Here is a 10,783-nt window from a genome sequence, read left to right as displayed (position 1 = left end):
CTTATAAAAATATATATCTAAATGAAATAGGTAAATGGTCCTTGGTATGACCTTGTTAAGGTGCGCAACAGTGAACACCAGTTTGTCATGTGCATATCACACACTCAAATCTTCACTAGAATTAGTTTTGCAGTCAGGAATTGAGAATAGTCTTCAGCATACAAGACACACAGTTTTAAAAAGTTGAGCGATGATGGTGAAGTTGGTGATTCTGTTACTGCTGAGGATGATATTAATGATGATGAGGATCTTGATGATGATATATATAAGCTACATGTGTGGAGATGCAGCAGGAGACACAAAGAGATACGAAGACTAAGGAAATTATCAGTTTTATGGCACTTTAGACTGAAGATACAATTAACCTTTCATGTGCTTTTTCATATCTGTCCCACACACGCGTGCATGTGACATTGTGGGCGTCCCTGTTTTCAGGAGACCCGCCCGCTGCTCGTGCAGCCAGGCCACTCCCGTGAGCGCGAGACTACCCCGTTCCGGGGCGCTTTGCATTCTCTTGCTGTGTGTGTGTGTATACAGTGTGTACGCAGCTGTGCTCTCTTGCAGAGTGTGTTTTTTTCACCATCCTCCGGTGGAGGGGGCCCGTGCAACCGACTACAGCATGTAGGACCTGGATCACCTCGGTGTCTCGAGACGCGTTCCCCCGGGATTAAACGGAAAAACGGATTATATTATCCATTGTTTATGGACTATTATTAACGGACGCCAAACAGGGATCTAACGGGGGATTTTAACAACTGGATAAGGGAGGGGAGAGGGGGGTTCTCCTCGGTAAATGAGCGGAGAGGAAGCTTCCATTTTGAGAGAGAATCATGGCGAGCGACTCCCCGGCCCGGAGTCTGGATGAGATAGACCTGTCAGCACTACGGGTAAAGCGCGCGTGTATGTGTGATAAAATGGGCACTGTATGAATGAGACGTTTTCTCGAGCACTTGCCCCATCCCCAGTTAACGACTGTGTGGTTATGGTTGTGTTTTGCGTCATCGAGACGTCGTTACCTGCCATGCATCCGCTGATCAGATCATTGATTTAGATCAACTGATGTATGCTGGGGTGGCAGCTCCCTCCCACGCGCGTTACAACCTCAGAAAGCCCTTTTCTCGCAACAATTGGAACGTGATGTAATAGGCCCCTCTGTCTGTATTTGTGTCTAATAGGCCCTTCTGTCTGTGTTTGTGTCTAATAGGCCCCTCTGTCTGTATTTGTGGCAGATGTTGAGCTATCTGTCGCGCGGCATCACACACAGTTTAATTATATTAGAGAACAGCAGAAACTGGTTGTGTGATTTTTGTAGCACTCTGATGTGTGTGCGTTTGCATCCTCTAGGACAGGAATACCCAACGGCATCCTCTAGGACAGGAATACCCAACGAGCTCCGGAGCCTGCTGCCTTTCTGTTCCACCTGATCATTAATTGCACCCACCTGGTGTCCCAGGTCTAAATCGGTCCCTGATTAGACGGGAGCAGCGAAAAGCAGTGGGATTGGCTTCGAGATCGAGTTCAGTTTGAGGGCTCTAAGACAGTTGTCACCCCCCCCCCCCCCCCCCCCCCCCCCAAGCAAAGGAAATGTAAGACCACTGTTCTTTGTGCTGTGTGTTTTGACAGCCTCTGTAGTCTTACATAGTCATTACAGGCAGGTCGTTACGCAACAGGATCTTACCAGCAGCAGCAGGCTCAAGCCCCAAGATGACAGGCAGGAGCGGCTGTGTGTGTGTGTCTATGTGTGTTAGATTACATTCTTGTCATATGCCTGTGAATGATGCACGTATTATGTAAACACGCATACATACACATTTGCGGTATCTGGATTGTAGAAATCTGGCACGTCCAACATCACGTTGACTCATTCATCCTCTCTCGAGAAATGGAGTTAAACAATTTGCAGCTTCTCAGCTCTTCTCTCTAATAGATGTATGACAGTTATTACCCACACTGCTGGCCTCTTGAGCTTTCGTCCAGATCTGCGGTGCGATTGGAAATTAGGTCACCTAGATGCAGAGAGCTGGGGATCAGCACACTACCCACGGTGGAGGATTTCCTTTTCCTGTCTTCCCTGGCCTCACTTCCCCTAATCAAATTGTATTTGTCACATACACATTGTTAGCAGATGTTAATGCGAGTGCTTCTAATTCCGACAGACAGTGCAGTAATATCTAACCTTACAATTTCACAACTACCGTATACACACAAGTGTAAAGGAAGGAATACGAATATGTACATAAAAATATATGAATGGGCGATGACCGAACGGCATAGGCAAGATGCAGTAGATGGTATAGAGTACAGTATATACATTTGAGATGAGTAATGTAGGGTATGTAAACATTATATAAAGTGGCATTGTTTAAAGTGGCTAGTGATACATTTATTACATCCATTTTTTTATTATTAAAGTGTCTAGAGATTTGAGTCAGTATGTTGGCAGCAGCCACTCAATGTTAGTGGTGGCTGTTTACCAGTCTGATGGCCTTGAGACAGAAGCTGTTTTTCAGTCTCTCGGTCCCTGCTTTGATGCACCTGTACTGACCTCACCTTCTGGATGATAGTGGGGTGAACAGGCAGTTGCTCGGGTGGTTGTTGTCCTTGATGATCTTTTTGGCCTTCCTGTGACATCGGGTGGTGTAGGTGTCCTGGAGGGCAGGTAGTTTGCCCCCAGTGATGCGTTGTGCAGACCTCACTATCCTCTGGAGAGCCTTTACGGTTGTGACCAGGGATCATCAACTAGATACAACTGTGGGACCATTTTTAAAACATTTTTCTTGAGCGGATGTTTGGGCTGGCGGGACATAATTACAAATAATTTGTAGACTACAAATTGACCGCAAGAAGCTCAAACAGATATTTGACTAAAACATAATTTCAAACCTTACTTACATTTGTATACGATTACGTCTCTCTATTATGCGTGGGAATACTTGCGAAAAGATGAAAATAAAATCACCTGAAGTTGTTTTCCTGTTGTTTTTTTAATGTCCAACATTGAAATTCAACAAAAGCTTTGGGGCCAAATAAAAAAATAAAAACACCCATGGCCCAAATTCAGCCCGTGGGCCACCAGGTCTGGAACCCAGCTAGGGCTATACCGGTATTAATGCACGGACCAGTTTGAGTTTTACTTTATTTTCTATAAAGGTATTTGAATGTAAGGTTTGTTAAACGTGATAAGCCGTGTGTAACGTCCATTTTTAGAGTTTACTTTCGCTACTTGAGTCATCTCTCTCTCCATGCCGCTTTCCACACATAACTGGCCCCGCCCCCTGTCACTCAAGGAGCTCATTTGTTTTTCCTCGACCAGGAGACACTTGCGGGGATGCACTGATATGACATTTTTGGCCGATATCCGATATTTTCCTTGCCAAAAAAACGGATACAGATAACATTTTTTTTTTTTTAAGCGCACTTTTAAGCATTCTTGTACAGTTAAGTAGTTGAAACACACACACACACACTGATCAAAAGTTATTTTGCTGGCATTTACATATATCTTGTTATGAGTAAAACATAATCAAAACCTATTTCTTCCACTTACTTGCTGTTTCGTTGTTCATTTGTTCAGTCGTTTCATTCTCAACCAGGATTTCATCATACATGTCAAGCAGTGACGTTTCAACTCTGTCTGTCCGGGGCCTCTTCTGTCGTGGGTCCTCTTCCTCGGTGTGTACTGTCACTGTGTCCGTTTCCATCTTGTCCAGATGTGTCTAGTGTTACCGGTGTGAAATGGCTAGCTAGTTAGCAGGGTGCGCGCTAATAGTGTTTCAGTCGGTGATGTCACTTGCTCTGAGACCTTGAAGTAGTTGTTCCCTTTGCTCTGTAAGGGGCACGGCTTTTGTGGAGCGATGGGTAACGATGCTTCGTGGGAGACAGTCGTTGATGTGTGCAGAGGGTCCCTGGTTCGAGCCCCCAGAGGGACAGAAGCTATACTGTTACACTAACATTTCACGTGAACTCTGTTTTTTGTCTGCATCGAAGTAGCGGTCCTTGTACCTAGCATCGAACATGGTGGCGACACAGTAAAGAAGCTCAGAGAGAATGCCACCAAATCGCTTGTTCATAGCCTCTAGTATAGTACTTTTCCAAGTTTACCACACGGTCTGTGTCAGCAGTTCTATTGAGCAGGCGTTTCAATGCCATGACAGAGAGTATCACGTCTGCTGCAGACGCAGTTGATGAGCTTATGTCTCGAGTCAGTTGTTCGAATGGAGCTAGGAGTGTGTTCATGGTTTCAATGAGAGTCCACTGGTTTGTACTGATTGTTACAGGTAACTCGTAGTCGGCTGCGTACACGCCAAGCACTCATTTTTGTTCCAGCAGGCTCTCCATCATGTAAAAAGTGCTGTTCCATGTGGTGGAAACGTCTAGCTTAAGCCTTTTCGTTTTCACTCCAAGCTGCTCCTCTATTGCTTGCAAGCGGCTGTATGCTAGCTGTTTGCTAGCTGTATGCTAGCTGTGAGTCTTTAAAATGACCCACTAACTTCCTACCTGTTGCCACTGTGGCAGATATGCACGGCAAACTGGTGACTCCGCATTCTTCCAAAGACTTTGTCATGTTACGTGCATTATCACGTAGCACAGCGTGTACTTTGTTCTTGGGGATTTTCCAAGTTTCAAACATGTTCTCAAATGCCATTGAAATTGCAGCAGCGGTATGAGAACCAGCACATTCTTGAGCAAATACGGCTTACCGAGAAACTGTGTATCCCCAATGACAACGATGCTGTTTTCACTTTGCGTCTTAATATAAATCCATTAGTGTTCTATAATTACACAATTAGTTTGTTTCTTACATCTGCAAACAGCTAGGTTGTCTTTTCTTAGCAAGTTGGGCGTTGGGAGTCAGATGAAACGTAATTAGCTATACAGCCTGATAATATCAGTGATGGTGTAGAACTAAATCAGCATGTTGTTTGTGCAACAGTACCTTCTAAATCAAAGAGGATTATGCATGAATATGTTATCTACATAAAGTACACTAAAGTGTGTGGACACCCCTTCAAATGAGTGGATTCTGCTATTTCGGCCACAACCGTTGCAGACAGGTGTAAGTTGAGCACACCGTCATGCAAACTCCAAAGACAAAAATTGGCAGTTGAATGGCCTTCCTGAAGAGCTCAGTGACTTTCAACATGGCACCGTCATACCTTCATACCACCTTTCCAACAAGTCAGTTCGTCAAATTTCTTCCCTGCTGACTGCCTGGTCAACTGTAAGTGCTGTAATTGTGAAGTGGGAACGTCTAGGAGCAACAACGGCTCAGCTGTGAAGTGGTAGTCCATACAAGCTCACAGAATGGAACCACCGAGTGCTGAAGCACGTAACTCACTACCGAGTACCAAACTACCCCTGGAAGCAACGTCAACGCAAGAACTGTTCGTCTGGAGCTTCATGAAATGGTCTGGGGCTGTTTTTCATGGTTTGGGCTAGGCCCCAATCTTAACACTACAGCATACAATGACTTTTTAGACGAGTCTGTGCTTCCAAATTTGTGGCAACAGTTTGGGGAAGGCCCTTTCCTGTTTCAGCATGACAATGCCCCATGCACAAAGCGAGGTCCATACAGAAATGATTTGTTGAGATCGGTGTGGAAGAACTTGACTGGCTTGCACAGAGCCCTGACCTCAACCCCATTGAACACCTTTGGGATGAATTGGAATGCCGACTGCGAGCCAGGCCTAATCGCCCAACATCCATGCCCGACCTCACTAATGCTCTTGTGGCTGAATGGAAACAATGTTCTAACATCTAGTGGAAAGCCTTCCCAGGAGGCTGTTATAGCAGCAAAGGGGGGGGACCAACTCCATATTAATGCCCATGGTTTTTGGGATGACATGTTCGATGAGCAGGTGTCCACATAATTTTGGTCATGGAGTGTAGCTAAGAGAAAACATTCAATGTAGCTGAAGTTTATAGGGTCTAAAGTTTATTTGGTTCCTACCCTGTCACAATAACTCTTCTCTGGCATTTTAATTCATGCAACACTGTATTCAAAGTGCCCACTATTGTATATATTTTTGACCTATATTTAACTAGGCAAGTCAGTTAAGAACAAATTCTTATTTACAATGACGGCCTAGGAGCAGTGGGTTAACTGCCTTGTTCAGGGGCAGAACAACAGATTTTTACTTTGTCAGCTTCGGGATTCGAACTAGCAACCTTTCGGTTACTGGCCCAACACTAACCACTAGGCTACCTGCCGCCCCCTAACTATAGAATTAGAATAATCATTCTATTTCCATGATTCCAACAGTTTTGCTGTCAAAATCGCAATTGCAACATTTGGTTAAAAATAAGGCCTAGATTGTTTATCCATATCGTGCAGCCGTACGTGGCAGGGTGGAAATGCAGAAATTGTTTTGGGTTGAAGTCTAATTGAACAGTATGAAACAATCAGAATGGAGAAAGACTCATTGAAATCACTTAAAATGGATGTGTTGCCACCATGGGATCACTCACTACCCATAAAGCACCTTAGGATCACTCACTACCCATAAAGCACCTTAGGATCACTCACTACCCATAAAGCACCTTAGGATCACTCACTACCCATAAAGCACCTTAGGATCACTCACTACCCATAAAGCACCTTAGGATCACTCACTACCCATAAAGCACCTTAGGATCACTCACTACTCATAAAGCACCTTTAGGATCACTCACTACTCATAAAGCACCTTAGGATCACTCACTACTCATAAAGCACCTTAGGATCACTCACTACCCATAAAGCACCTTAGGATCACTCACTACTCATAAAGCACCTTAGGATCACTCACTACCCATAAAGCACCTTAGGATCACTCACTACTCATAAAGCACCTTAGGATCACTCACTACTCATAAAGCACCTTAGGATCACTCACTACCCATAAAGCACCTTAGGATCACTCACTACTCATAAAGCACCTTAGGATCACTCACTACCCATAAAGCACCTTAGGATCACTCACTACTCATAAAGCAAATGTACAACTTTTATTATTCAAAAACATTAAATACAGTCAAATAACTTCATACCGTCCAATTTTTTTAAAATACCGTGATAGGATATTTTGGCCATATCGCCCTGCCCCACACACACAGAGAGAGAGAGAGAGCGCTGAGGGGATCAATAAATGAGGGGATCAATACATTCATCAACTTCGAGACAACATAACTTGAGTGGTATAAAACAAGAAAATGAGCACAATATTCATAGATATTTACACAGACATAGGTACACAAACCCATGACTAATGCTTCCCCCTTTCTCGCTCTCTCTCACACACACACACACACACACACACACACACACACACACACACACACACACACACACATACACATTAAAATATATCGATGTGAGTGGTGGTGCTAGTTGAAGGGGAGAGTGTGTGGTGGGTCTCCGCTTGTCTCTAGAGCAGTGCTCTAGGTTTAAAAGTGCTTCTGTTCGACCTTGAATAAAAAATAACTTAGATTTTTTTGCAATTACCCAATGGAAGCATGTGGCTGATTCCAACTCCAGTATTCCCTACTCATTCACTCACTCACACACACACGTTCTATGGAGTCACAGTGTACCGCTATAGATCTCTGTCCTACTGTGTGTTTGCTCATACACACTTGTGTGTGTGGGGGGGATCAGATTCCAGAGGGTCTGAATTCTTGAGAAAATACTTTCAATGCTTGACTAACTGCTCTCTCTTTCTCCCCTCTCTCTCTTTCTCCCCTCTCTCTCTTTCTCCCCTCTCTCTATTTCCCCCTCTCCATTTCTCTCTCTCTCTCGCTCTCTCACTCTTTCTCTCTCCCTATTTTTATTTTCTCTCTCTCGCTCTCTCCATTTCTCTCTCTCGCTCTCTATCTCTCGCTCTCTCCATTTCTCTCTCTCGCTCTCTCCATTTCTCTTGCTCTCTCTTTCTCTCTCCCTATTTCTACTTTCTGTCTCTCTCCCTATTTCTATTTCTCTCTCCAGGACCCAGCTGGTATATTTGAACTAGTGGAGTTGGTGGGAAATGGAACCTACGGTCAGGTCTACAAGGTAAGACACACCCCTCACCACACACTCAACCTATCAGACAGGAGCGTGCCTGACTTCTCCGACATGAGCTCTGATCAACCAAAAACAGGCAGGTCGGCTCTGTCACCTTCCCTTGAACTGTAACGAGTTGCCAATGAGGGGAGAGAGTTGATGAGTTTTATTTAGACATTTTTTACTTCAGGGCACAGTCCAGAAACAACCCCTGGCATAGCCCCTAAACCCAGGCACTTGTGAGCTAGTATTTCATACCTATTCAATATACATTAAGGGTAAGGCAATTCCACAGTAACGGAATGACACTGAGACTTCTATTCCTCACTTTAAAATGTATGCCAAACAATACACATTGATTGCAACGTTAAACAAGCCATATAACTCTATGCAGAAAGACTACATTTAACAATTTCCACAAAGTTTTACAAAAAAACAAATTTCCTCGAAGAACAGTGCAGATATAAAGTTTGGTAACAGAATGATTGTAAAATCACCCTGAGTTTATAATGTGACCAAGTTTTCCAAAAACGGTTAAATATCTACTCAGAATTAAGATGACAAGATTTTCTCAGAAAGAATGGGGTGTCAGCTACGACATGACACCTTGAGTTAGAAAAACATATATTTTGGTTATAGAACAGGTATCAGTTCTTGTGGTTGCAGTTAACTCTTTATCTGCCAATGACTTGATTTTCACATCAAACCGCCCTGATGCACTTGTTGTGAGCTAGCTTGTGGGATTACAGCCTCAGTCGGCAGTACAGGGAGTCTGACAGACAGAGATAGGTGATTGGTGTGAAGATGTTGGCCTGTTTGTTTCCGTGTTATCTAGCTTTTCACTAGAAGAGTGTTGTTTTGTTGGCCTCAGAGCCCCTTCTCTCTCTATCTCTCTCTCTCTGACTGGCGTGTGGGGTCTTGTCAGTAGGGTAGCAGGTAACGGTACTCAGGGGGGTCAGGAATGCGAGGAGTCTGAACCAAGGAGTGTTTATATATATATACACACACACACACACACACACACACACACACACACACACACACACACACACACACACACACACACACACACACACACACACACACACACACACACACACACACACACACACACACACAAAGTAGGAAGGATGTTTGTCTCTGTTTACCACTTCATTGTCATTCTATCAGATTCATTCTCTTATCTATATCTATGTTTCAAGTATTGTTTTATCTGTTCTACGCTGAGTGGACAAAACATTAGGAACACCTGCTCTTTCCATGACATGTACTGACCAGGTGAAAACTATGATCCCTCACTTGTTAAAAACACATCAATCAGTGTAGATGAAGGGGAGGAAATGGGTTAAAGAAAGATTTTAAAGCCTTTAGACATAGATTGTGTATGTGTTCCATTGAGGGTGAATGAGCAAGACGAAAGATGTGGGGTATGGTAGTAGGTGGTAGTAGGTGGTGGTAGTAGGTGGTGGTAGTAGATGATAGGTGGTAGTAGGTGGTAGTAGGTGGTAGTAGGTGGTAGTAGGTGGTAGTAGGTGGTAGTAGGTGGTAGTAGGTGGTAGTAGATGATAGTAGGTGGTAGTAGATGATAGTAGGTGGTGGTAGTAGGTGGTAGTAGGTGGTAGTAGGTGGTAGTAGATGATGGTAGGTGGTGGTAGATGATAGTAGGTGGTGGTAGGTGGTAGTAGATGATAGTAGGTGGTGGTAGGTGGTAGTAGATGATAGTAGGTGGTGGTAGTGGGTGGTAGTAGGTGGTAGGTGGTAGTAGGTGGTAGGTGGTAGTAGGTGGTAGTAGATGATAGTAGGTGGTGGTGGTAGGTGGTGGTGGTAGGTGGTGGTGGTAGTAGGTGGTAGTAGGTGGTGGTGGTAGTAGGTGGTGGTAGTAGGTGGTAGTAGGTGCCAGACGCACCGTTTTGAGTGTCAAACTGAAACGCTGCTGGGTTTCATGCTCAACAGTTTCCCGTGTGGGTCAAGAATGGTCCACCATCCAAAGGACATTCAGCCAACTTGACACAACTGTGGGAAGCATTGGGGTCAACATGGGCGAGCATCCCTGTGGAACACTTTAGACACCTTGTAGAATCAATGTCCCGACAAATTGAGGCTGTTCTGAGGGCGAAAGGGGGTGCAACTAAATATTAGGAAGGTGTTCTTAATGTTTTGACCACTCAGTGTATATTTCTATATCTATTGTTTTAACCCCTTACAATTGTGGGATTTAGCCTATATGGATAGGGTTAGATTTAAATGTTTCTTACAGAACAAATATGGAAAGCATAACCAAGGCTATTAGACTGAAGGTGAGGACACAACCGTTCACCTGACACAAGACTGGATCCAAACATCACACTGTTGAATTTATTTTTCTTTTTTTTTTTTTTTTTTTTTTTTACCCCCCTTTTCTCCCCAATTTTTCATGGTATCCAATTGCTAGTAATTACTATCTTGTCTCATCGCTACAACTTCCGTACGGGCTCGGGAGAGACGAAGGTTGAAAGCCATGTGTCCTCCGAAACACAACCCAACCAAGCTGCTTCTTAACACAGCGCGCCTCCAACCCGGAAGCCAGCCGCACCAATGTGTCGGAGGAAACACCGTGCACCTGGCTCCCTTGGTTAGCGCGCACTGCGCCCGGCCCGCCACAGGAGTCGCTGGTGCGCGATGAGACAAGGATATCCCACCGGCCAAACCCTCCCTAACCCGGACGACGCTAGGACAATTGTGCGTCGCCCCACGGACCTGGGCGCAGGGCGCGAACCCAGAGTC

General features: G+C 44.5%; 1 protein-coding gene across 11 annotated transcripts in view; it reads left to right on the top strand.

Moving 5' to 3' along the window:
* The first annotated feature begins 444 nt into the window (after positions 1 to 444).
* The window catches only part of LOC129859042 (TRAF2 and NCK-interacting protein kinase-like), a 57,548-nt gene continuing 47,209 nt past the window's right edge, over positions 445 to 10,783 (top strand). For 6 of the 11 annotated variants that reach the window (XM_055928375.1, XM_055928374.1, XM_055928370.1 and 3 more), the window contains exons 1-2: positions 448 to 887; positions 7,964 to 8,029. In XM_055928375.1, the coding sequence (XP_055784350.1) occupies positions 831 to 887; positions 7,964 to 8,029 (123 nt within the window). In that variant the 5' untranslated portion in view covers positions 448 to 830. Of the gene's footprint in view, positions 888 to 7,963; positions 8,030 to 10,783 lie in introns of all 11 variants that reach the window. The other 5 variants (XM_055928368.1, XM_055928371.1, XM_055928372.1 and 2 more) reach the window with 3 other exon arrangements.

Source organism: Salvelinus fontinalis, chromosome 7 (assembly GCF_029448725.1).
Source record: "Salvelinus fontinalis isolate EN_2023a chromosome 7, ASM2944872v1, whole genome shotgun sequence".
In the NCBI taxonomy this organism is placed as follows: domain Eukaryota; kingdom Metazoa; phylum Chordata; class Actinopteri; order Salmoniformes; family Salmonidae; genus Salvelinus; species Salvelinus fontinalis.
Note: the sequence above shows the minus strand (reverse complement) of the source record. Positions and strands in the feature narration are given on the sequence as shown.